The sequence below is a fragment of the Sturnus vulgaris genome, chromosome 3, assembly GCF_052056855.1.
Source record: "Sturnus vulgaris isolate bStuVul1 chromosome 3, bStuVul1.hap1, whole genome shotgun sequence".
Lineage (NCBI taxonomy): Eukaryota > Metazoa > Chordata > Aves > Passeriformes > Sturnidae > Sturnus > Sturnus vulgaris.
In genome coordinates, this window is record NC_142245.1 from 114,580,347 (window position 1) to 114,606,633 (window position 26,287).

A 26,287-nucleotide genomic window follows, 5' to 3' on the forward strand; every position below is an offset into this window, starting at 1 on the left:
TCAGCTCCAAGCAGGAACTGCTCCTGCCCCAGAGGTGTCAGGGACAGGGGCTGGCTGGTTTTGATTTGTGTAAAGGAATCAGCACCTACAGCAACATCAGCACCTACCAATGGTGCTCCCAGTGCTTTGGGGGTGCTGTGGGGTGCCCCAGCAGAGGCTGCAGTGCCCTGGGGGTGTCCTCAGCCCCAGCTGCCCTGGGAGGTCATTGCCCAGTCTGGGCTCTGCTGTGTCTGGGGGCACTGGGAGCAGCTCCAGGTGATGTCACTGCCTGGGGACAGGGGGATGAGGGCACCCAGGGCCAGCTGTGCCACAGCTGGAGCTGCTGGGCAGGGACAGCCTGGCTGAGCTGTCCTGGTGCCACTGGAGCCCAGGGAGGCACTGGGGTGGGGTCACCTCAGCCCGGAGTGTGACCCCACCTTTCTGTGGGGTTCATCTGCATTAATGACATGAGGCTGTTGCCATCACGTGTTAATTAGGAGCACTGGAAGATTGAGGAGACAACAAACAAAGCCCCAGCCATGCAGGAGCTGGGGAGGAATCTGTGCCAGGGGATTGGGATCAAGATCAGCTCTAAGGTCCCTTCCCAGGCTGTCCATGCTGGGCTTCCATTATCCCCTGGGAATGGTTCATCCCCCTGGCCTCAGTGTAGCTGCCAAAGGAAGGGGCTTTCAGGCAGAGCCTGCAGAGCTCTGGGCCATTGACACTCCTTTCCACCAGGAGGAGAATGTATGGAATAAAGGGGAAGCAGAAAATGTTGGGAATGAAGCCAATTGCAAAGAAAATGTGCAGGGCAGAACGGCTCCACAGCAGATTGTGGAGGTCATGGCCTGCAGGTGGCTGGGTGAGCATTGTCAGGGTGGTGACAAGACCCAGGAGAGGCTCCTGGCTGGAAAACCCTGGGAAGGAGCTGGAGGTCAATGGAGATGGTTCAGGGACTGGAAATGTTTGGGGATATGGGCAGAGTGCAGCCAAGGACTCCAGGAATGCAGGTTAGGGTATCTCTGAAAACACCAATCCTGGAGAAATTAAACATAATGCTGGGCCTTGGGCAGATGGGTTTGACAGAGGACAGGGAGCACGAGCTGAAGGGAGACACCTTTGGAATAATGAATATGAAATGTGAAAATCTGAGAATCCCAGACTGGTTTGGTTGGGAAGGAACCTTAAAAATCACCCAGTGCCACCCCTGTCATGGCAGGGACACCTCCCACTGTCCCAGTGTCCAACCTGGCCTTGGGCACTGCCAGGGATGCAGGGGCAGCCACAGCTGCTCTGGGCAATGAAACAAGATTTTTTTAATAGTGAATGTAAGGAAATAATTGTTAGAATCTATTACCTGAGTGGTGCTGGAATTTCCCCCCCTGAACCTTTCACACCAGGACAGGAGTGTTTTGAAATGCACTCAGAATTCCAGTCAGGCTGATGTTCCCTGTGTGATGGGAGCTCTGTCATCTCAGTGCTTCTCACTGCTTTAGGAGATGGGAAAATGCAGGCAAAAGTGTGAATGGAGCCTCAGAGTCTGGGATTTTGCTGGATCCACTGCTGGAGGGAATCAGGGATTTGCTTCCCTCACATTTCAAGGAATAAGTGAGTGCTTCTGAAGCCACTTCCACCTGTATTCCTGCAGCCAGGCTGAGTCAGTAATAGCAAAAATGGAAATTCTGCAATTTCCTGCTGGTTTGGTGCATTCTGCATTCCCTGATCTCCCTGCATCCTCCTCCAGGATGGAGCTGTCACTGCTGCCAGGGAACAGGGACAGGACAAGGGCAAATGGCCTCAGGCTGGGCCAGGGCAGGCTCAGCTTGGACAGCAGCAGCAATTTCTCCATGGAAAGGGTGCTCAGGCCTTGGCAGGGGCTGCCCAGGGAGCTTTGCAGTGCCCATCCCTGGAGGTGTCACCTGGATGTGGCACTCAGAGCTCTGGGCTGGGGACAAGGAGGGGATCAGGCACAGCTTGGGCTGGATGGGCTGGGAGGGCTTTTCCTTCTTCTCCTTCTCCTTCTCCTTCTCCTTCTCCTTCTCCTTCTCCTTCTCCTTCTCCTTCTCCTTCTCCTTCTCCTTCTCCTTCTCCTTCTCCTTCTCCTTCTCCTTCTCCTTCTCCTTCTCCTTCTCCTTCTCCTTCTCCTTCTCCTTCTCCTTCTCCTCCCTCTTCTCCTTCTCCTCCTCCCTTTTCCAGGATTCTGTGTCCAGGTGGGAGCTTCCTGGCTGTTGGAGTAATTCCATGTAAATCCCATTAGGATTTAGGTGTCAGGTCACTGAATGCAGCTCACAGGCTGCCCTCGGGTGTGTGATGGAGAATGATGGTGCCTTATTTTGTGAATATCTGCTAAAGCAGAGATGGTGTTGGCTTGGATCACTTTTTCTAGGAGGAATCATTTAAAGTGCTCCATCACCACAGGGGGGTTTTGGGATATGACTCTGGACTCACCTAATGCAAACTTCTGACAGCAAATCCTTGATTTTAAAGTGTTAATGATGGTTAGAGGAGATCTTGGGCAGGAATTGTTCCCTGGCAGGGTGGGCAGGGCTGGCACAGGGTGCCCAGAGCAGCTGTGGCTGCCCCTGGATCCCTGGCAGTGCCCAAGGCCAGGCTGGACATTCCTGGCACACTGGGAGGTGTCCCTGCCATGGCAGGAGCATCCTGTGGGTTTGGTTTTTCCAGGAGTGTTTTTTCTGCTCTTCCACCGTGGAGCTGGAGCAGGAACAGGAGATGGAGATGGAATGGGGACAGGAACAGGGGCAGGAGCAGGAACAGGAGCTGCTGTCCTGGCTGTCCTCCTGTCCTGGCTGTCCTGTTGTCCTCCTGTCCTGCTGTCCCTGCCAGAGCAGAGTTGGCTGCACTGTGATCCCCTCTCGTGTCCATGGCAGGCACTGGACACTGCCCAGGGGAGGGACCTGTGCTGGGAGAGGGGTGCTGGGGAATTGGGGTAGGGGAGAATTGGAGTATGGGGTATTGGAATATTGGGATATTGGATTATTGGAGTATTGGAATATTGGGATATTGGGATATTTGAATATTGGAGTATTGGGATACTGGAGCATTGGAGTATTGAGATATTGGGATATTGGAGCACTGGGATATTGGAGCATTGGAGTATTGGGATATTGGAGCATTGGACTATTGGGATTTTGGAGCATTGGAGTATTGGGATATTGGAGCATTGGGATATTGGGATATTGGAGCAGTGGACTATTGGGATATTGGAGCATTGGAGTATTGGGATATTGGAGCAGTGGACTATTGGGATATTGGGATATCACCCAGCAGATGGAACAGGAGCCCAGCACTGGGGTTGATTTCTGAGGGGGTTTATTTTGGATTTATTTTCAATTCCCATCAATTCATGGATCCTGCCACGATCCTTTCCTGTGGCACAGGGCAGCTCCCTGGCAGTGCTGGTGACTGTGTGACACCAGCCAGTGACAGGAGGTGACCAACAGTGATGTAACAGCCATCATCACCTCTCCTAGCTGTGCTCACAGCCCTGGGGCTCTGCACCTCAAACCTGCCCTGTGCTCATCCCTGGCTGAAACCAAACAAATCCCGGCCAGGAATCTCCTGATCACGACAGAAATGGAAGAGCCGACCAAGGGCAGCTGTGACTGTTCCTCCCGAGTGCCAAAAACCCGCGGGGAATGTCCCTGCCCGCGGGAGGGGGCTGGGGCTGGGGCAGGATGGGTTTGTGGGTGATTCTGTCACTCAGAGCTCTTGAGATCGGCTTTGGGCAAAGCTGGGAGCTCGTGGGGCTGGAGGAGGGGCCGGGACTCAGGTTTGGTGTGGTGGCTTTGAGGCCACATGTCCCTGGGCAGGAGTCTCCGTTAGAGTGGCAGTTCAGCAATGATCATCAATGGTTCCCATGGAACCCGAGCCTGGCAGCCCCGGGAGCCGCGACACGGAATTCCCGGAATTCCCGGGGTCCCTGCAGGGCCCTGGGGCACCGGGCACGGGGATGTCACTGTCACTGTCCCCTGTCACTGTCCCCTGTCACTGTCACTGTCCCTAATCCCTGTCCCCTGTCACTGTCCCTGTCCCCTGTCACTGTCCCTGCAGGGCCCTGGGGCACCGGGCACGGGGGTGTCACTGTCACTGTCCCCTGTCACTGTCACTGTCCCCTGTCACTGTCCCTGCAGGGCCCTGGGGCACCGGGCACGGGGGTGTCACTGTCACTGTCCCCTGTCACTGTCCCTAATCCCTGTCACTGTCCCTGTCCCATCCCTGGCAGGGCTGGCACTGGGTGGCACTGGGTGGCACTGGGTGGCACTGGGTGGCACAGGAGCCCCGGGATGTTCCTCCCTAACCCCGGGTTTGCTGTGGGTTCCTCTCCTGAGGAGTGCTGGCCTTGGGGGAGTCCGTTTTGTACTTTTCGATTAATGTCTTTTCTGTTAAATTATTTTAGATTAATGTCTTTTATATTCATTTCTTTTCTATTAAATTCTTTTCTATTAAATTTTTTTCTATTAATTTCTTTTATATTAATTTCTATATTAAATTATTTTCTATTATTTTCTTTTCTATTATTTTTATATTAATTTCTTTAATATTAATTTTTATATTAATTTATTTTCTATTAAATTATTTTCTATTAATTTCTTTTCTATTAATTTCTTTCCTATTAATTTATCCATGGGCAAGGATTGGGTGCAGTATAAATGAGTGTTCAGTCCCAGGTTGGACTCGATGAGCTTGGGGGTCTTTTCCAAGCAAAGTCCTTCTGTGATTCCTCTTTTTGTTGTGTTTTTTTTTCTTTTTCTTTCTTTCTTTGTTGAAGAACTCCTCATGGGCGGCTCTGCCTCCAACAGAGCAACATGGGGAAGAATTGAAAAATAATTTTAAGCAAGGAAAAATTTTAAAAGCATGAAAATTAAAACTAAAAAACAAACCAAAAGAAAAGCTGAAAAATATTTAAATAATAATAGTATTAAAAAATAAAAGTTGAAAAATAATTAAAAAAAAACATTTTAAAAATATGAAAAAATAATTTAAAAATACTTTAAAAAGTTGAAAAATAATTTTTAAAATAATATTTTTTAAAAAGTTGAAATAATTTAAAAATAATATTTTAAAAGTTGAAAAAATATTTTAAAAAAATAAAAATATAAAATTTGAAAAAATAATTTAGAAAATAATATTAAAAAATGTTAAATTTTTTTTTAAGTTGAAAAATTATTAAAAATTATATTAAAAATAAAAGTTGAAAATAATTTAAAAATAATAATATTAAAAATTAAAAAGTGGAAATAATAATTAAAAAAATAATATTTTAAAAATACAAAAGTTGAGAAAATAATTTTGCAAAATAATATAAAAAAGGTTGAAAAAGTAATTTAAAAAATAATATTTAAAGAAAAACTGAAAAAATAATTTTAATAACAACATTTTAAAAATCAAAGTTGAAAAATAATTGTAAAATAATGATAATAATAATAATAATAATAATAATAATAATAATAAGCGTATTCAGAGTCGCTCAGCCCGGGCGCGTTTCCCGGAATGCGCTGCCCGGCCCGGAGATGCGCGCTCCCGTGCCCGTGACACGCGCGCTCCCGCGGCGGCCCCGTTGCCATGGAGACAGCGCGGGGTGCGCGCATCCTCCGGGATGGAGCGGGCCGGGATGAGCGGCAGCGGCGCGCAGGTCCGTGTGTCCCCTCTGTCCCCTCTGTCCTGTCCCCCCCGTCCCCCCCTGTCCCCTCCTGTCCCCCCCTGTCCTGTCCCCTCAGTCCCCCCTGTCCCCCCTGTCCCTTCCTGTCCCCCCCTGTCCCCTCCTGTCCCCTCAGTCCCCCCTGTCCCCTCCTGTCCCCTCCCTGTCCTGTCCCCCCCTGTCCTGTCCCCTCAGTCCCCCCTGTCCCCTCCTGTCCCCTCCCTGTCCTGTCCCCCCCTGTCCCCTCCTGTCCCCCCCCGTCCCTCCCGTCCTCCCTGTCCCCTCCCTGTCCTGTCCCCCCTGTCCTGACCTGTCCCCTCCTGTCCCCTCCCTGTCCTGTCCCCCCTGTCCCCCCCGTGCCCCCCTGTCCCTGTCCTCCCCGTCCTCCCTGTCCCCCTCTGTCCTGTCCTCCCTGTCCCCTCCTATCCCCTCCCTGTCCTGTCCCCCCCTGTCCCTGTCCCCCTGTCCCGCCCTGTCCCTGTCCCCCCTGTCCTCCCTGTCCCCTCCTGTCCCCTCAGTCCCCCCCTGTCCCCCTGTCCCTGTCCCCCCCTGTCCCTGTCCCCCTGTCGCTGTCCCCTCCCTTTGCTCCCTCTCGGGTTGGGCTCTGGGGCTGCGGGATCGGGGCCGGCCCGGAGCGGGAACAGCGCTGGGACAGCTCCGAGAGCTGAGGGGGCGGAAACGAGAGTGGAGAGATCGGCCCCGAGCGTTATAGGATCGGCCCCGAGTGTTATAGGATCGGCCCCGAGCGTTATAGGATCGGCCCCGAGTGTTATAGGATCGGCCCCGAGCGTTATAGGATCGGCCACGAGCTTTATAGGATCGGCCACGAGCTTTATAGGATCGGCCCCGAGCGTTATAGGATCGGCCACGAGCGTTATAGGATCGGCCACGAGCTTTATAGGATCGGCCACGAGCGTTATAGGATCGGCTCTCGGGGCTCTGTAGGATCGGCTCTCAGGGTTTGTAGGATCGGCTCTCAGGCTGTGTAGGATCGGCTCTCAGGGTTTGTAGGATCGGCTCTCAGGGCTGTGTAGGATCGGCTCTCAGGGTTTGTAGGATCGGCTCTCAGGGTTTGTAGGATCGGCTCTCAGGGTTTGTAGGATCGGCTCTCAGGGTTTGTAGGATCGGCTCTCGGGGCTGTGTAGGATCGGCTCTCGGGGCTGTGTAGGATCGGCTCTCAGGGTTTGTAGGATCGGCTCTCAGGCTGTGTAGGATCGGCTCTCGGGGCTGTGTAGGATCGGCTCTCAGGGTTTGTAGGATCGGCTCTCAGGCTGTGTAGGATCGGCTCTCAGGGTTTGTAGGATCGGCTCTCAGGCTGTGTAGGATCGGCTCTCGGGGCTCTGTAGGATCGGCTCTCAGGCTCTGTAGGATCGGCTCTCAGGCTGTGTAGGATCGGCTCTCGGGGCTCTGTAGGATCGGCTCTCAGGCTCTGTAGGATCGGCTCTCGGGGCTGTGTAGGATCGGCTCTCGGGGCTCTGTAGGATCGGCTCTCAGGCTCTGTAGGATCGGCTCTCGGGGCTGTGTAGGATCGGCTCTCGGGGTGTGTAGGATCGGCTCTCAGGGCTCTGTAGGATCGGCTCTCAGGGTGTGTAGGATCGGCTCTCAGGGTTTGTAGGATCGGCTCTCGGGCTCTGTAGGATCGGCTCTCGGGGATGCAGGAACAGCCGGGAGGGGATGGAGGGGATGGGGGGATAAAGGATCAGCTGGGACAGGGACTGGGGTTCCCGGGGGTGCTCTGGGGGTGCCCAGGCCGTGCCCGGGGTCTCTGGCACTGCCCTGGCACTGTCCTGGCACAGGAACATCCCAACCTTTCCCTGTGAGCCCAGTGGGCAGCGGGGCACAGCAAAGTCCTTGGGAAGTGACGCCTCTCAGCCCCGAGCAGTGCTGTGGCTCCATCCCCCTTGCCCTGGCATTCCCGTGCCATTCCCTGGCATTCCCGTGCCATTCCCGTGCCATTCCCCTGGCATTCCCTGCCATTCCCTGGCATTCCCATTCCATTCCCGTGCCGTTCACCAGCACAGCCCGGGATGTTGGGGGTTGCAGAGGGGATAAAGGCACGGTAACATCTGGCCAGCTGCTGCTGCTGCTGCTGCCTGCCCTGCTGGGGAATTGGCTCTCAGGTAAAATCCAGCAGAGTTTTGGTGATGAACCTGCTCAGAAACTCCCCAATCCACGCAATAAATTGTATTGATCATCAGCAGGTGCTGCTGGAATCTGCAGGGATTGATTTTTCCTCAGTTCTCATCTGTAAAATCCCAATTATCTGTTTGTATTCTCAGGTTTGGGATTGTTCTTTAACTTCTCTTTAATTTATTTCTGACCACCTGAACATAATCACCTTCAACTCTTTTCAAAATTACTACAAACCCTGTAAAATGAACATTGAAATTCCTGCTGCTAAGATCCCCTCAATTTGCAGTTTTCCAGAGCACAGAGATCAATCCCTGAGTCCTGCCCCGGCAGGTAGAGAGGCACTGTCAGATCCCAGCACGTTTGAAATGTTTCCCTTTGGCAAAAATTTAGGCTGCTATTTTTGGATTAGACGTTTTTAACCTACATTGTTGGTGGATTAGAAGTTGTTTGTGATTTTTCTGCCTCCTCTGTTCGGGTGGCTTTGGGCTCCTTTGCTCCTCAGTGGCACCAGGGGCAGAGGGAAAAGCAGCTGGAGCAGCTCCATGGAGCTGAACTGGGCACGAGCCCAGGTGTGCCCAGGTGTGCCAGAGGCCAGTGGCCCCTGGGCTGTGCCAGCTGTGGGGTGGCAGCAGGGCCAGGGCAGTGCCTGTCCCCTGTGCTGGCACTGCTGGGGCACCTCCAGTGCTGGGGGCAGCTCTGGGCCCCTCCTGACAGGAGAGCCCTGGAGGGGCTGGAGGTGTCCAGGGAAGGGAACGGAGCTGGGCAGGGGCTGGAGCCCCAGGAGAGGCTGAGGGAGCTGGGAAAGGGGCTCAGCCTGGAGAAAAGGAGGCTCAGGGGGGACCTTGTGGCTCTGCACAACTCCCTGACAGCAGGGGACAGCCAGGGGGGGAACAGGGACAGGACAAGGGCAAATGGCCTCAGGCTGGGCCAGGGCAGGCTCAGCTTGGACAGCAGCAGCAATTTCTCCATGGAAAGGGTGCTCAGGCCTTGGCAGGGGCTGCCCAGGGAGCTTTGCAGTGCCCATCCCTGGAGGTGTCACCTGGATGTGGCACTCAGAGCTCTGGGCTGGGGACAAGGAGGGGATCAGGCACAGCTTGGGCTGGATGGGCTGGGAGGGATTTTCCCAATTTCAGGGATCCTGGGATTGTCCAGGGAAGCAGAAACACGTTCCTCATTCCCTGTTGGGCAAAGTGCAGGACTTGGCTGTTTCCCAGTGGTGAACAGAGCAGGGATGAATTTGCTATATTTCCATATTATTCCCATATTTCCATATCCCCATATTCCTCAGGGAGGAGCTGCTGGCAGCTGTTGGTGCTTGTGGTGGCACAGGGGCATGGCAGGGGTGGGCAGTGCCCTCCTGGTGCCACTGCCACCCCTCATTTCAGCTCCAGCCCAGCCTTCCCCGGAGAATATTCCAGCTCCAGCCCGGTGTGGGGTCCTGGCTGGAGCCTGGGCTCTGCAGGAGGGGCTGAGCAGCACCTGGGCCTTTGTCACCTGCTGCTCTGCCTCCAGGGACACCAGGGACACGTCCCCTCCTCAGCTTTGCTCCATTTGCAGAATTAATTGGTTTGCACTGCCTGGGAATTCAGGTTACCCCAGTTTTTGGGGAGGGGTTTGTTCCTGGCTCAGAAAAGAAACCGAGGAAGTCCCAGCAGCCCCGAGCTCTGTGCTGGACTTTAAACAGATTTTTATTGACAGGAGGAATAAAAGTCAACAACCCCCCCCCCTTTGTGCTGGAGTTTGGTTTTGGGGGGGATTTTACTGTCCCCCCTTTTGCTGGAATATTTTTGGGGGATTTTACTGTCCCCCTTTTGCTGGAATATTTTTGGGGTGATTTTACTGCCCCCCCCCCCCCTTTGTGCTGGAGTTTGGTTTTGGGGGGGATTTTACTGTCCCCCCTTTGTGCTGGAATATTTTTGGGGTGATTTTACTGTCTCCCCTTTTGCTGGAGTTTTTTTGGGGGATTTTACTGTCCCCCCTTTTGCTGGAATATTTTTGGGGGATTTTACTGTCCCCCCCCGCTTTGTGCTTGAGTTTTTTGGGGGATTTTGCTGGGGGATCTCAGAGGTGATGTGTGAGCCCAAGGCTGGCCCTGAGTGCTGCTGTCCCGGGATGCCAGGCAGGGGAAGGAGCCCTGGGCACAGCACAGGGGAGGGCAGAGCTCAGGCATTCCTGGGTGCCCCGTGCTCCCTGCCAGGGCTGTTTTCCCTGCAGTGCAGCTCCATGAGGTCCTGGCAGCTGCTCTGGGTCCTTTTCACCCCACAGCTTTCTGTGGGTCTGTGGTTCCATGAACCTTCCCCCATGGCACAGCCAGGCCAAAAAGCCAAAAAGCCAAAAAGCCACGTCCCTCGTCCCAGGTGATGTCCAGCTGCTCCAGTGAATCCCCTTGGGATGAGTTTGTGGCATTTTAGATGCCTCAGTTCCAGAGCAGAGTGTGTTCCTGCTGCTCCCACGAGTGGCTGCTCCTTCCCAGAGGGAGAGCAGGGAGTGGGCACTGCCACAGCTCCCTGTCCCCGTGTCCCAGGGCTGGCACAGCTGGCACAGCTGGCACAGCTGGATCTCTGTGATCTCAGCTCTCCTGCCTCAGCTGGGACGGGTCTGACTTCTGGTCTGAATCCCAGAGTGGTTTGGGTGGGAAGGGACCCCAAATCCCCCCCAGTGCCACCCCTGCCATGGCAGGGACACCTCCCAGTGTGCCAGGAATGTCCAGCCTGGCCTTGGGCACTGCCAGGGATCCAGGGGCAGCCCCAGCTGCTCTGGGCACCCTGTGCCAGCCCTGCCCACCCTGCCAGGGAACAATTCCTGCCCAAGATCCCATCCAGCCCTGCCCTGGGGCACTGGCAGCCATTCCCTGTGTCCTGTCCCTCCAGGCCTTGTCCCCAGTCCCTCTCCAGGCCCTGCCAGGGGCTCTGAGCTCTCCCTGGATCCTTCTCCTCTCCAGGTGAGCACCCCCAGCTCTCCCAGCCTGGCTCCAGAGCAGCTCCAGGTCCTGCTGGTTTTTGTTTGAAGCTGCAGAAATGCAGTGTGGAGCAGGTCCAGAGCAGTTCCAGCAGTTCTGCTGTTCCCATTGTGCCAGGGCCCTTCACTCTCAGGATTTCCTGATGTGGGAAGTGGAGTGAGGGAGTAGAAAACAGAGCAAGACTTGAAATTCTCTGTCAGAGGGCAGGAGGTGATTTCTTATTTCTTAACCCCAGCTCCTGGCCCGGCCTGGCTCTGGGATTTCCTGTTCAGATGCTGCTTGGCAGCTTCCCCCTCGTGTTTTTGGGCAAAACACCCACACTGGTGTTCCTCAGTTATTGCCTAATTCCCAGCTCGTGGCTTGGCTCCTCACAGATATTTGGCCTGAGCCACAAATACAACAGAGATCAGAAGATTTCTTTGAATTACAACCTGTGCAAAGTGGAAAATGCCAGCAGAAAAATCAGGTGTTTTGTAAAAGAGCTTTAAAGATTCCAGCTCTGAGCTCGTCAGCCCTGGGAGCTGTTCTGGGATTGCTGCACTTCCCTCATTTCAGTTCCTGCTCTCTGGGTCTCCTCCTGTCTCTGCTTGTTCACTGTGGTTTGGTTTTATTGCAAATAAATCCAATTTATGTGGAGGTTGCCATCAAAGCACCACATAATTGGCTGCTAAAGAGGAGGTTTGGGATTACAGCTCTGTCAGTGAAAAGAATGTTTTTCCAGCTTTTAGTTGCTCCTGTGCCTGTTCCCTGAGCCATCCCTGCTGCTTTTCAGGGATCCCTCTGGAACTGTGGCTCCTGAAATGGGCTGGGATTCCACAGAGCCCCCCAGGCCCCCAAATCTCCTGCTTTGCTCTGGGCTGTGCTCTGGGCTTCCAGCATCACCCCAGGGATGGTCTCCAGCTGCAGTGTGTGTGTGCCCTGTGCAGTCATTTTATCTGAGAATAATTGGAATTATGGAATTCTGGAATATCCTGACAGGGAAGGGACCCTCAGGGACCCTCAGTCCAATGGACGCCCCAGCAATCCCCCCTGTGCATCCCTGGCAGGGTTATCCAAACTCCCCTGGAGCTCTGGGGCTGTGCCCATTCCCTGGGCAGTGCCCAGCACCCTCTGGGAGGGGGAGGAACCTTTCCCTAAAATCCATCCCAAATTCCCTGGCACAGCTCCAGCCCTGCCCCGAGTCGTGGAGGAGCTGCAGCTCCTGCTAAACTCTGTTTTCCCCATTTCTGCCCTCGCTGTGTTCATTTCTGGGGCTGTTCCACCCCCACTTCTCCACTCTGTGGTGTGAATGTTGTTGTTCATTATCAGCTGTTGCATTTTGCAGTCGGTTTTTCCTCTCCTTTGCTCAGTGCCTCCCAAGGAACAGGGGGTTGATCCTTATCCTGGCAGCACAGGAGGAGGGAGAGGCAGCAGGAGATGTTATTTAGATTGGAATAATAAATCCAGAGCCGCAGGTAGGGGTTTGTTATGTAATAAACCCCACACAAAAGGAGCTGTTCCTTCATTTCCTCCTCCCCTGGGCTGGTTTGGGAGGGCTCATCCAGCACAGAGCAGGCAGGGGATGGCCCTGAGACCCTGCAGGGGCTTTGTGAGGGGGGAGCAGCAGCCAGGGAGGGCTGAGGGGTCCCAGAGACCCCATGGACTGCCAGGGGTGTGCGGGGAGCTGCTGGGCTTGGGAGGGGGTTTGGGGAGGCCCTGGCACAGAACCTGCATCCCTGGCAGTGCCCAGGGCCAGCCTGGCACACTGGGAGGTGTCCCTGCCGTGGCAGGGGTGGGGTTTGAGGTCCCTTCCCACCCGAATCTTTCCACGATGGTTCTGGGGTGGCTGAGCCCTGCCTTAGGGAGAGGTGCTGGACTTTGTGTCCTTGGGCCAGGAGGATGCTGGGCAGGCTGAGGCAGCACCCCAGAGCTCCCCCCAGCATTCCATCACCACAAATTCCCGAGTGTGGGAAACAGCTCCAGAAACTCCAAAGTCAGCCTTCACATCCTGGTGTTCTGCTCCCTGTCCCTCTGTCCATCCCTCCCTCTGTCCATCCCTCCCTCTGTCCATCCTCCCTCTGTCCATCCCTCCCTCTGTCCATCCCTCCCTCTGTCCATCCCTCCCTCTGTCCATCCTCCCCCTGTCCATCCATCCCTCTGTCCATCCCTCTGTCCATCCCTCCTCTGTCCATCCCTCCCTCTGTCCATCCTCCCTCTGTCCATCCATCCCTCTGTCCATCCCTCTGTCCATCCCTCTGTCCATCCTCCCTCTGTCCATCCCTCCCTCTGTCCATCCTCCCCCTGTCCATCCATCCCTCTGTCCATCCCTCCCTCTGTCCATCCTCCCTGTCCATCCCTCTGTCCATCCCCCCTCTGTCCATCCATCCCTCTGTCCATCCTCCCTCTGTCCATCCCTCTGTCCATCCCTCTGTCCATCCCTCCCCCTGTCCATCCATCCCTCTGTCCATCCATCCCTCTGTCCATCCTCCCTGTCCATCCCTCTGTCCATCCTCCCTCTGTCCATCCTCCCTCTGTCCATCCCTCTGTCCATCCCCCCTCTGTCCATCCCTCCCTCTGTCCATCCCTCTGTCCATCCCTCCCTCTGTCCATCCCTCCCCCTGTCCATCCCTCCCTCTGTCCATCCCTCTGTCCATCCCTCCCTCTGTCCATCCCCCCTCTGTCCATCCCTCTGTCCATCCCTCTGTCCATCCTCCCCCTGTCCATCCCTCTGTCCATCCCTCTGTCCATCCCCCCTCTCTCCATTTCTCCTGCCTGGCTTGTTGGAATTCCTGGTGAGGTTATCGAGCCACAAAAATCCCCCCTCGGTATCTGAATCCAGAGCATTTTTCATTTCAATATTCCTTTAAACAGTAAAACCCCTGTTTTAAATATTTCTGGTGTTTCCAGACTGTTTCTCCATGGCTCTCAGGAAAGTCTCAGATGGACAAACCCAGTCCTGTCCCTTTTTTGTGTCCCTTGGAAGCAAGCAGAGGTTTTGGGCAGTGAGGTGGAGCTGCAGGGCCCAGGCTCCCCCAGATCCCTCCCAGCACTCCTGAGTGTGATGAGTTCATGGATAATTCACTTTTTATCCTCGTGGTCCCCTGAGGGCCATCCTGGGCTGGCAGAGGCTTTGGTGGGTGGAACCAGAACGTGGGACCAGATTTGCTGGAGCTGGAAAAGATCTCCAAGGCCATGGGGTCCAACCTTTGATCTTCATCCTGGGATATTTTAATGTTCCTGGAGTTTTCCCTTTGCCTTTATCTGTGCTGGGAAACTGGGGACGCTGGTGGGGACAGAGCCAGGAGGAGCAGTGGAAATGTCCAATAATGACACTAAAATCAGATTGCAAGGGGGAATTCCATCAGTTGTCTCGTTAAAAGGAGTCGTAGAAATTTCCGAGGAGGAGTTTGTGTGTTTGGGGAAATCCCAGTGTCAGGAGAATTCACCCACCAACACCAGGGGTTCCTGTCCCAGAGGGACACAGAGCAGTCCCGTTGCTTTATTGGATACAGGAGAGCCATGGGCCGTTCCCCTGGGCTCTCTCCCGTTTTTGAGGACTCCCCTCCCTTTTTATCCCCATTTCCCTCTCTCTGTCCCCATTGCTGAGGGACTGGAGAGGCCCAGACTGCCCAAACCCTGATCCCTGAGATTCCCCTCCAATGTACAACCCTCCCTTGGCATTTTTAATTCTTACAGAATTCATGGTTTTCCCCCGTTGCTTCTTTCACCTTTCAATATCCAATTTCATTGATCAGCAGCCCTGCAGTTTGTTTGTAAAGGGAAATCTCTTTTTCCATTCATCAATGAGTGGAATCCATCCCATTGTTTCTTTTCTCTCTCTTTTTGGTGTCCCACAGTTTGTTTGTGAAGACAAATCCCTCATTCCTGGGGACAGAAGTGTGGCTGGCAAATGCAGATTTGGCTGCAGAGCTGCAGCTCTGGCAGGAGTTTGTGTCCGAGCCTCACCTGGGCATGGCTGGGGCAGGGCAGGGTTTGGGGCTGGAGCGTTCCTGGTGCTCAGGCAGGGAGAGAAAATGGGGAGGGAGAGCCCTGAGCTCCTCCCCATGGCATGGCATCCCCTGTTATTCCGTGTAATTCCATGTTATTCCATGTTATTCCGTGTATATTCCATGTCACTCCCATGTCACTCCATGTCCATCCCATGTCATTCTGTGTGACAGATTCAGGGCTCAGGCTCCTGTCGTGCTCCCTCCCCATTTTGGGGTGAAAAGTTGAAATGTTGAAATGTTGAAAAGTTGAAAAGTTGAAACTTTGAAAAGTTGAAACTTTGAAAAGTTGCAATGTTGAAAAGTTGAGAAGTTGAAAAGTTAAAATGTTGAAAAGTTGCAATGTTGAAAAGTTAAAATGTTGAAAAGTTGAGAAGTTGAAAAGTTAAAATGTTGAAAGTTGCAAAGTTGAAAAGTTGCAAAGTTAAAATGTTGCAATGTTGCAATGTTGAGATGCTGCAATGTTTTCTTTTCGTGCATTTCTGACAATGAGCTTAAAATCGTTACGTGCTTTAATATTTTTAAATTTTAAATGTGCAATAGATACTGTAAAGTTTCTGGCAATTGCTATTAATATTATTATGATGGGGTAGTGGTGTGTTTAAAATTCTAATTGTGCTTGGTGATTATTTGAAGAGTGTATTTTATTTTTTTGTTTTAATTTGTAAAATTTCGTGGGGCTTTTCTATATTGTGGCAGACAGAAACTAGAGCTTTTTGTTTTGGTTTTTTTCCTCTCTAACAGATTCCCTCTCAGTTCTGGGTTATTTTTCTCCTCTCTAACAGGATCTCTGTCAGTTCTGGGTTGTTTTTCTCCTCTCTCTCAGGATCCCTGTCAGTTCTGGTTTATTTTTTCTGGTCTCTCAGGATCTCTGTCAGTTCTGGGTTATTTTTTCTGCTCTCTCTCAGGATCTCTGTCAGTTCTGGGTTATTTTTTCTGCTCTCTCTCAGGATCTCTGTCAGTTCTAGGTTATTTTTCTGCTCTCTCTCAGGATCCCTGTCGGTTCTGGGTTATTTTTCTGCTCTCTCAGGATCCCTGTCAGTTCTAGGTTATTTTTTCTGCTCCCTCAGGATCTCTGTCGGTTCTAGGTTATTTTTGTGCTCTCTATCAGGATCTCTGTCAGTTCTAGGTTATTTTTCTGCTCTCTCTCAGGATCTCTGTGGGTTCTGGGTTATTTTTGTGCTCTCTCTCAGGATCTCTGTCAGTTCTGGGTTATTTTTGTGCTCTCTAACTGCATCCCTGTCGGTTCTAGGTTATTTTTGTGCTCTCTAACTGCATCCCTGTGTCTTGCAGCCCCCCCAGGCCCGTGAGTAACATGAGTGAGGCCATGGTGACCCACGTGTCCTCTGGAGCACCCACACCCACCAAAAGGTACAGGGAGCTCAGGCCGGGGGGGTGCTGGGATGGAATTGCAGCGTCTCTGCTCTCCTGGGGGAGGATCCTCTGCACAATTGCTGAGCTCTCTCCAAAAACAGGTTTTTATTGACTGAGCTGCTCTTGTTCCGTGTGACTGAGGAAATGCCTGGGGAGGTTTTTAACTGGAATTTAACTGGAATTTAACTGGAATTTAACTGGAATTTAACTGGAATTTAACTGGAATTGGCCTCCTGAGCTGGGAGAGGCTCAGGTTTGGTGTGCCAGGGGTGATCCTGCCCTGTTGTGTCACCTCTCAGGGTGCCCCAGACTCTCACCTCAGCCAGCTCAGCTGCCAGAGCCCCTGGGAGCTGAGTTTGGGATTGGCTTTCGTGGGTAAATTGTGGTGTGGGTTGGCTCTGCCAGGGAGCAGGACTCACCCTGGCTGGTGACTTCCACTCTCCTTTGCTCAGGGATCCATCCAAGGGGAGCAGAGAGGGGCAGGCTCTGCTTGGCTGAGCTGGGAGTGAGGAGATAAATGTTCCTATAGGGAATGAGGAAATAAAAATTCCTGTAGGAAATGAGGAAATAAACATTTCTGCAGGGGAGGAATAAATAAACATTCCTGTAGGGAATGAGGAAATAAAAATTCCTGTAGGGAATGAGGAAATAAAAATTCCTGTAGGAAATGAGGAAATAAAAATTCCTGTGGGAAAGGAGGAAATAACCATTCCTGCAGGGAAGGAATAAATAAATAACCATTCCTGCAGGAATGAGGAGCTGAGCTGCCCTTGCAGTGGCCAGGGGTGCTCCAGAGCAAGGCAGGACCACCTTTCCAGCAGCTCCATGGATCTCAGATCCAGGGGTTTTCCCTCTGCTCTCCTGGACTAAACCAGGCACATCTGTGGCCTCACAGTGCCTGCACTGCAATTCCCCCCAAATCTGCCTGCAGAGCCCCCCATGGGTTCCCCGGGGGTCCCTGGGGGCTCTCAGGCTGGCAGCTGGGGACACCCCTGTGTCCTGTGACATCCAGCAGCAATTTCTCCATGGAAAGGGAGCTCAGGCCTTGGCAGGGGCTGCCCAGGGAGCTTTGCAGTGCCCATCCCTGGAGGTGTCACCTGGATGTGGCACTCAGAGCTCTGGGCTGGGGACAAGGAGGGGATCAGGCACAGCTTGGGCTGGATGGGCTGGGAGGGCTCTTCCAGCCTCAGGAACTCTGGGATTTTGGGATTCTCAGTGCTGAGGGTGCCCTGGATCCCTGTCTGGGGCATTCCCAGGCTCAGAGACTCCTCCTCGCCCTCTGTGGCCCCAGACCAGGTGGGAGCAGCCCTGGGGAGTCACAGGAGTGACACAGGAATGACAATCCTGTCCCTGCTGTGTCAGCTCACTGCTGGCCCTGAGTGCAGGGCAGCTCCTCCTGGGGCAGGGGCTCATCCCTCACTCGGATGAAGGAGTTCATTCATTCATTCATTCATTCATTCATTCATTCATTCATTCATTCATTCATTCATTCACTGCCTGTGCTGGAGCCTCTGGCACGTCCTGGCACCTGGAATGGCATCTGCAGGGGGCTGGGAGCTGCATTTCAGGGGCTGGAGCTGCCCAAAGTGGCCACTGCAGCCCTGGCTCTGCTGGAAAACCAGAATTGCTCCTAAGTTACGAAATATTTGTTCCTGAAGTTATGAAATATTTGTTCCTGAAGTTTTAAAGTCTTTTCCTGAAGTTGTAAGATCTTTGTTCCTGAAGTGTGAAAATGTTTTCCTGAAGTTCTGAGGTGTTTTCTGTGCTGTAAGAAATGATGGGTGCAAACATGGCAAGGTGCAGATTGCCCTGTGTGGGGATGTTGCTGTTGAGGCCCGGGAGGATTGGGCTCAGCCCATCCCTGAGCATCCTCGGGGCTGGGAACGCTGAAAGGGCCTCAGCAAAGCACAGCAGGGATTGCAGAGATCTCCTGGGTCCCTGACATTCACACGGGGAGCCAGAGGTCGTGTCCTGCCTGACCCCCTCCCCTTCTGAAGAATATTTTGGGTTATTTCCACCCCCACCAAATGTTCCTCCTGTGTGCTGTGAGACCCCAGCTCCCAGCAGGACACCACTCGTGGAGGATTTGCTTTCCTTCCCTGAAATATGGAGCAAAAATGGATCCATTTGTTTGAACTGGTTCTGGAAGGAGGAAATGGGAATTGGGAAAGAGAAAAATACCTGTACCAGGTAGAGCTGGGAGAGCTGGGGGTGCTCACCTGGAGAGGAGAAGGATCCAGGGAGAGCTCAGAGCCCCTGGCAGGGCCTGGAGAGGGACTGGGGACAAGGCCTGGAGGGACAGGACACAGGGAATGGCTGCCAGTGCCCCAGGGCAGGGCTGGATGGGATCTTGGGCAGGAATTGTTCCCTGGCAGGGTGGGCAGGGCTGGCACAGGGTGCCCAGAGCAGCTGTGGCTGCCCCTGGATCCCTGGCAGTGCCCAAGGCCAGGCTGGACATTCCTGGCACACTGGGGGGTGTCCCTGCCATTTTTGAAGGCTCTCTGACCCCAAACCCTTCCAGAACTCTCTGGAGTTTTTGGAGGGGCCAGAGCAGAGGTGGGAGAGCAGCTCCGGGCTGGGAGCAGTTCCAGCCTCACTGTCATTGGTGAATTGAGTGTAATTCTCATTTCCCTTGCCCAGCTCCTTGTTGCAGCTGCTGCCCTTGGTTCCTGGCTGGCCTTTAATGAGCTCTGTTAATGAGCTGGGCTGGGGGGCTCTGCCAATCGAACTCCTCGGGTGCAGCTTTCAGCATTTCAGCATTTCAGCATTTCAGCATTTCAGCATTGCAGCATTTCAGCATTTCAGTGGCTGCCCCAGCACCCCTCGCTGTTCATTCTCCCACCACAAACCCCTCGTTCCACAGGCTGCTCCTTGCCTGGGGGCTCCACCTGGATAATTCCTTTTCTTTTTTACCTCTTTTTTTACAAGCTCTGGCTCTGCCCCCGACGTGTCCCTGCACATCACCGAGGAGGAAAAAAAAAAAATAATTGTTTGTGTGTCTGAAAAGGGGGATTGTGTTTGCCTCAGTGTGGGGAGAGCCAGAAATTCCCAGTTTGGAAAAGCTCCTGAAGGAAAAACTTGCTGGGGGCGTGTGAGGGAGGAATCGACTGCAGGAGAGGGAGGGAGGGAGGGAGAGCTGGGATTGCCAGGAATGGCACCTGGGACTGTGACAGTGACACTGCCAGGACATGGACATCCCCCTCTGTCCCTGGCCCTGTGTGTGCAGGGCCTGGGCTAAAAAAAAAGAACATTTTGCTGCGTTTTCCTGGGGTTTTGCTCCATTCCCTGAGATCTGCAGGAAGCTGCCATCAGGATAAGTTATTTATTCCTTCTGTAGCTGTGGTTCTGAGTTAGTTCTCACAAACATTTCTTGCAGTCGGTCTCTGCTCACAGGAACACCCCAAGCTTTGCTTTTACGAGTCCTCAAAGCAAACAAAGCAAACAAAAGCATCCATCAAATGCTGGGTGCTGGCAGGGGCAGCTCTGGAGACTGAGCCCTCACCTGGCACATGTCACACAGTCACAGTGACACAATGACAGAGTGACACAATCACAGAGTCACACAGTCACAGTGACACAATGACAGAGTGACACAATCACAGAGTCACACAGTCACAGAGTGGCAGAATGACACAATCACAGAGTCACACAGTCACAGAGTGACACAACCAGATAATTACAGAATCAGAGTCACAGAATGACAGAATTATAGAATCAAACAATCACAGAATGACAGAATTATAGAATTAATCACAGAATTGCAGAATTACAGAATCAAACAATCACAGAATTACAGAATTATAGAATTAATCATAGAATTACAGAATTACAGAATCAATCACAGAATGACAGAATCACACAATCACAGAATGATAGAATTATAGAATGACACAATCACGGAATGAGATAATTACAGAATCACAGTCACACAATCACAGAATGACACAATCACAGAATCAAACAATCACAGAATGACAGAATTATAGAATTAATCACAGAATCACAGAATTATAGAATGACACAATCACAGAATGATAGAATTATAGAATCAAACAATCACAGAATCACACAATTACAGAATCACAGAATCAGGTAATTACAGAATCACAAAATCACAGAATCAAACAATCAGAGAATGACAGAATCAGAGAATCACACAATCACAGAATTACACAATCAGGGAATCACAGAATCACAGAATTTTGGGTTGGAAGGAGCTCCACGATCATCAATTCCAACCCAGCCCCAACAGCTCAACTCGACCGTGGCTCTGAGTGCCCCATCCAGGTGACACCTCCAGGGATGGGCACTGCAAAGCTCCCTGGGCAGCCCCTGCCAAGGCCTGAGCACCCTTTCCATGGAGAAATTGCTGCTGCTGTCCAAGCTGAGCCTGCCCTGGCCCAGCCTGAGCCCATTTGCCCTTGTCCTGTCCCTGTCCCCTGGCAGCACAGCCCGGGGGTCCCCAGTGTCCCCTCCCGTGTCTGTCCCCCCCCCGTGGCTCATGGGAACACATTTGCATCTTGCATGGTGTTGGTTTGGTGTCCGTGGCTCAGCCCTGCCCTCTTTATGTTGGTTTGGTTTTGTTTTGCTTTTATTGGTTTTGTTGTTTTTTATTGGTTTTATTGATTTTATCGGTTTTTTAATTGTTTTTTTGTTTTGTTGGGTTTTGTTGGTTTTATTGTTTTTATTATTTTTGGTTTTGTTGGTTTTGTTGTTTTTATTGATTTTATTTTTATTGCTTTTGGTTTTGTAGTTTTGTTGGGTTTTGCTATTTTTCTTGTTTTTCTTGATTTTGTTGTTTTTATTTGGTTTGCTTCTGTTGGTTTTATTGGGTTTTGTTGTTCTTATTTTTACTGTTTTTATTGGTTTTGCTGTTTTTATTGTTTTTATTGTTTTTACTGTTTTTGCTGGTTTTGTTGGTTTTGCTGTAGTTATTATTTTATTGTTTCTGTTGCTTTTGCTGTTATTATTTTTATCGTCCTTGCCGTTATTATTTTTGCTGTTTTTGCCGTTGTTATATTTTTATTATTTCTATGTTTTTATCGTTTCCGTTGCCGTTGTTATTATTTATTTTATTATTTTTATCGTTTCGTTGGTGTTGTTATTACATTTATCGTTTTTGCTGTTTTTGCCGTTGTTATTATCTATTTTATCATTTTTATCATTCCGTTGCTGTCATTATGTATTTTATATTTTCATCGTTCCCTTGCTGTCATTATTTATGGGATGTTTTTGTCGTTCCTGGCTGTCGGTTGCCGTCCCCCCTGCCCAGGTGCGAGCGCAGCAGCCCCGGCCCCTCCCGGCAGGAGGAGCACGCGCTGATCGGAGCCTTGGTGCGGAGCCTGCGCCGCGGGGCACGGTCAGTGCCCCCGGGACACGGGGGACAAATGGGGACAGGGGGGACATGGGGACACACAGGGGATAATGGGGACATGGGGACAAATGGGGACAGTGGGGACAGGGGGACAATGGGGACAGTGGGGACACACAGGGGATAATGGGGACAATGGGGACACACAGGGGATAATGGGGACAATGGGGACATGGGGACAATGGGGACAAATGGGGACATGGGGACAATGGGGACACACAGGGGATAATGGGGACAATGGGGATAATGGGGACAGTGGGGACAAATGGGGACAGGGGGACACTGGGGACAATGGGGACACACAGGGGATAATGGGGACAATGGGGACAATGGGAGAAAATGGGGATAATAGGGACACTGAAGGACAGGGGGACACTGGGGACAGTGGGGGCACCCGGGATACTGGGGACACACAGGGGACAATGGGGACCTGGGGACACGGGGGACACTGAGGGACAGAGGGACAATGGGGACCTGGGGATAATGGGGACAGTGAGGGACAGGGGGACACTGGAGGTGGCTCCAGGTCCATCCCAGCCCAGTCCAGGAATGTCCGTGTGTCCATCCCATTATCCCATTATCCCATCCCATCCTCTTAGACAATCCCAGACTGGTTTGGGTGGGAAGGGACCCAAATCCCCCCCAGTGCCACCCCTGCCATGGCAGGGACACCTCCCAGTGTGCCAGGAATGTCCAGCCTGGCCTTGGGCACTGCCAGGGATCCAGGGGCAGCCACAGCTGCTCTGGGCACCCTGTGCCAGCCCTGCCCACCCCCAGGGCAGGATTTTCCCCCGTGTCCCGTCTGTCCCAGCCTCGGGGAAGCCACCCCAGGCTCTGCCTTGCTCGCCCTGCTGCCCCAGCCGGGCTTTGTGCCAGCAGGGCAGGGCAGGGCAGTCCCAGCTGCCTCCCCACCCTGTCCCGATCTGCAGCACAGGGTTCCCTGAGTGTCCCCTTCCCTGAGTGTCCCCTTCCCTGAGTGTCCCTTTCCATCAGGGCTGACCTGGAGCCCCCTGGCACACTGGGACGTGTCCCTGCCATGGCAGGGGTGGCACTGGGGGGGGATTTGGGGATTTAGGGACCCTTCCCACCCACGCCATTCCCTGATCCCATTCTCTGTGCCAGCCATGAGCTGCCAGGGGTGGGTGGCAGAGCTCAGGGACTCTCTGTGACAGGGGCACAACATTGTCACAGGGGGCCACATCCCCTGCACTGCTGTGTTTAACACAGGGAATTCTGGGGAATTCTTTGGGATTCTGGGGAATTCTGGGGAAATTCTGTTTGCCCTCTCCAAACCTCTGCTGCTCTGGAGCCCTCTGGGTTCTGTTCCTGTGTCCTTCCCCCATCCCAGCCCTGGCTTTGTTCTTCCCCTTCGCTCCTTTCCCTGTTCTTGGCAGAGCTGGGGGTGCTCACCTGGAGAGGAGAAGGATCCAGGGAGAGCTCAGAGCCCCTGGCAGGGCCTGGAGAGGGACTGGGGACAAGGATGGAGGGACAGGACACAGGGAATGGCTGCCAGTGCCCCAGGGCAGGGCTGGATGGGATCTTGGGCAGGAATTGTTCCCTGGCAGGGTGGGCAGGGCTGGCACAGGGTGCCCAGAGCAGCTGTGGCTGCCCCTGGATCCCGGGGACAGATGAATTTGAGCTCCTGTTCCTTGTCCCCTGTCAAATATCCCTAAAAGCAAACACAAAAAGATTCTGTTTTCTGTTGTAAGTTCCAGGGTGTTTTCAAGAAAGCCAGAAATGATCAATAACTATTTTATAACTGGCCGTGATAGGAGATGGCAGCTCCAGGAGCTGGGAGATGAATTTCCAGATAATGGGAAGGGGGGAAGGGATGCAGAGATGTCTGAGATGTCTCAGGAGAGCAGAGCAGAGCTGCAGGACAGCAGCACGGGGCTCAGGGTGTGGGGTTTGTCCTTTACCCACACACCTGAGTGGGTGTGGAGGTGTCTGTGCAGCCCCGAGCCTGGTTCGAGCCCCTCTGTGCTGCCCCTGCTGTCAGTCCCCTTCCTGCAGCTCCTCCTGTGCTCTGGGATGTCTCCAGGACTGAGCAGGGGCTCAGGGGGTCCCTTGTGGCCATCCCAGCCCCCTCTGTGCCAGCCCACACATCCCTGGCCAGCTCCCGGGGCTGCAAGAGCTCGAGGTGTTAAATCTGAAAATTAAATCTGCATTTTTAAATACCCACCACATTCACGGCTTAGACTGCTTGAGTGGACAAGGGAAGCACAAATCCCTGAAATGGAGCTTGCAGAAATGCAGATTGTCTCCTGGGGTGGGAATGTGGGCTGGGAATGGATTGTGGTGCACCAGGAACGTGTCAGGTTGGGTTTGGTCCTGTGTGGTGATGCTGAATTTCCCTGGGATGCCCTGGGGTGCCCTGGGGTGCCCATGGATGCCCTGGGGTGCCCATGGATGCCCTGGGCAGGCTCCTGGCAGTGGGAAGCACATTCCTCATTCCCACACTGCTCTGTTCATTAAACACCACCTTGGTTTCTGTCCCTGACCCAGCAGGTCCCAGCACAGGGGAGATGGGATGAGGGATCCCTGCTCAGCAGGGGACAACCTGCAGCTCCCAAATCCTGCAGATCTAAACCCTGCAGATCCCAAACCCTGCAGATCCCAAACCCTGCAGATCCCAAATCCTGCAGATCTAAACCCTGCAGATCCCAAATCCTGCAGCTCCCAAACCCTGCAGATCCCAAACCCTGCAGATCCCAAATCCAGCAGATCCCAAACCCAGGAGCTCCCAAATCCAGCAGATCTAAACCCTGCAGATCTAAACCCTGCAGCTCCCAAATCCTGCAGCTCCCAAATCCTGCAGCTCCCAAATCCAGGAGCTCCCAAATCCAGCAGATCCCAAATCCAGCAGATCCTAAACCCTGCAACTCCCAAACTCTGTTTTTACAGAGCCCAGCTCTAACTCTGGTTTATTTTTTTTGCAGTGTCCAGCCTGACTCTGGTTTATTTTTGCAGTGCCCAGCTCTAACTCTGGTTTATTTTTTTTGCAGTGCCCAGCTCTAACTCTGGTTTATTTTTTTGCAGTGTCCTGGCTATCCCAGCCCTGACTCTGGTTTATTTTTGCAGTGCCCAGCCCTGACTCTGGTTTCTGGTTTATTTTTTTGCAGTGCCCTGGCCAGCCCGGGCAGGCTGGATGAGGAGTTTCTGGGCTCTAACTCGGGTTTATTTGGTTTTTTGCAGTGCCCTGGACAGCCCGGGCAGGCTGGATGAGGAGTTTCTGGGCTCTAACTCGGGTTTATTTGGTTTTTTGCAGTGCCCTGGACAGCCCGGGCAGGCTGGATGAGGAGCATCGCCTCATCGCTCGCTACGCCGCTCGCTTGGCTGCTGAGGCTGGCAGTGCTGTGAGTGACCAGAGCGTTTTATCTCCTCCCTCCTCCTCTGCCACGGCTGGCATTCTGAGCTTGAGAGGCAGAATTTCATGCTCACACTCAGGTGTTCATTAATTCTCAGCTGTGTTACAGTGAGTGCTGCAGCACTTGTAGCTAACAAAGTAAAAATGCAGAGATGGAGATGGATCTCTCTCCTTACAAGGTCTTTAAACTTAAGAACTAACACCTAAATTATTTTTACTTTTGACCCAATGACCAAACACCCATGACCCACAGTGTGGCATTTTCCATCCAGTTTTAAAAGTGCCACCCTGTCCCTTGAAGATGAAGGTGAAGAAGGAAGAAACCTCCACCCTCAAACCTCCATCTTGCCCTCCATTTATTGCTGTATTCCAAAACCCCAAATTCTCAATTTTCCACCCTGTGATATTGCACACTTCTATTCAAACCACACGCCCATAATCTCAGTTCTGTTACTCAATTTTGGAAGCTTCTCCCCGGCCTCAGGTCAAGAGCAGTGTTCTCCTGGGGGTCAGAGCCTGGCAGCACAGAAAGCCCAAAATTCTCAGTGGCCAACAAGTGACCCCATCCCTGCCAGGGGCACTGGGGGCTCCCAAACCTGCACAAAATCCCCACGGGAGCACCAGGCAGGGGAGGGTGGCTGGGATTGGGGTCAGGGCAGTGGGGGAATAAAGAAATGAATCCTGCAGAGGGGTAAATGTGCAGATAGCTGAGCACAACAAACCTCGGGTGAGGGCTGGATTTGTTCCAGAGGGAGCAGCCTGGGAGAGGGAAAGGTGGGTTTGTGTTTGCAGCTTCTTACAGGAGAAAATCAACACAACCACGGCTCCATTGGTAAAAATCCAGGCTGCTCTGGCAGCAAATGGCTGTGAGAGGGCCCTGGAATGCCAGGGAGTGCTTGCAGGCTGGGATCCCTGTCCTGGCTGCTTTGCCCATAGGGAAGGAGTGCAGAGTTTGCAGGATCATCTCCCACATTGCTGGATTTCCCTCAGCCTGCCTTTGGCACAGGGAAATTTCACATTTCAGTGTCACACCAGCACAGCCCACTCGTGCTCCTGGACATTTGCAGCTGCCCCTGCCCCTGGCCAGGGTCTCTGTTCACCAGCAGTGCTGGAATGTTCAGGGACACAGTGCCAAGGTCCAGGCTGAGGTGGAAAAGGAGGAAATTTCCAAATCCAAAGGGAGGCAGCCAGGGCTGAGTCACTGTCACACTGGAAGGTGCTGGAAGGATTCTTAGTCATGGCTTGACTTCTGCTGCAGACCAAGGGTTGGGAAAACTTCATTTCAGATTGCTCCTGGAAGGATTTGGTTGTTAAAAACCCATCAGTCACCTCAGGCTCCTGTGTGGAAACTGAGCCGTTCTTGGGGTGTCCAAAGCAGCTCTTGGAGGTTCCTGAGGCTCCCCAGGGACCTGGGGGTCCTTTTTTCCTTTTTCTCTTTTCCTAAGAGCCAGGGGCAGAG

At 52.6% G+C, this 26,287-nt stretch overlaps 1 protein-coding gene across 16 annotated transcripts in view; it reads left to right on the forward strand.

The window, feature by feature from the left end:
• The window catches only part of DTNB (dystrobrevin beta), a 119,699-nt gene that overhangs the window by 36,396 nt on the left and 57,016 nt on the right, over positions 1-26,287 (forward strand). For 10 of the 16 annotated variants that reach the window (XR_015802785.1, XR_015802778.1, XR_015802781.1 and 7 more), the window contains exons 11-13: positions 16,010-16,087; positions 21,363-21,449; positions 24,730-24,817. Coding sequence is in view for 8 of the 16 variants with exons in the window: in XM_088162630.1 (XP_088018756.1) it covers positions 16,010-16,087; positions 21,363-21,449; positions 24,730-24,817 (253 nt within the window). In the remaining 8 variants the exon portion in view is untranslated. The remainder of the gene's footprint in view (positions 1-16,009; positions 16,088-21,362; positions 21,450-24,729; positions 24,818-26,287) is intronic. The other 6 variants (XR_015802783.1, XR_015802782.1, XM_088162633.1 and 3 more) reach the window with 1 other exon arrangement.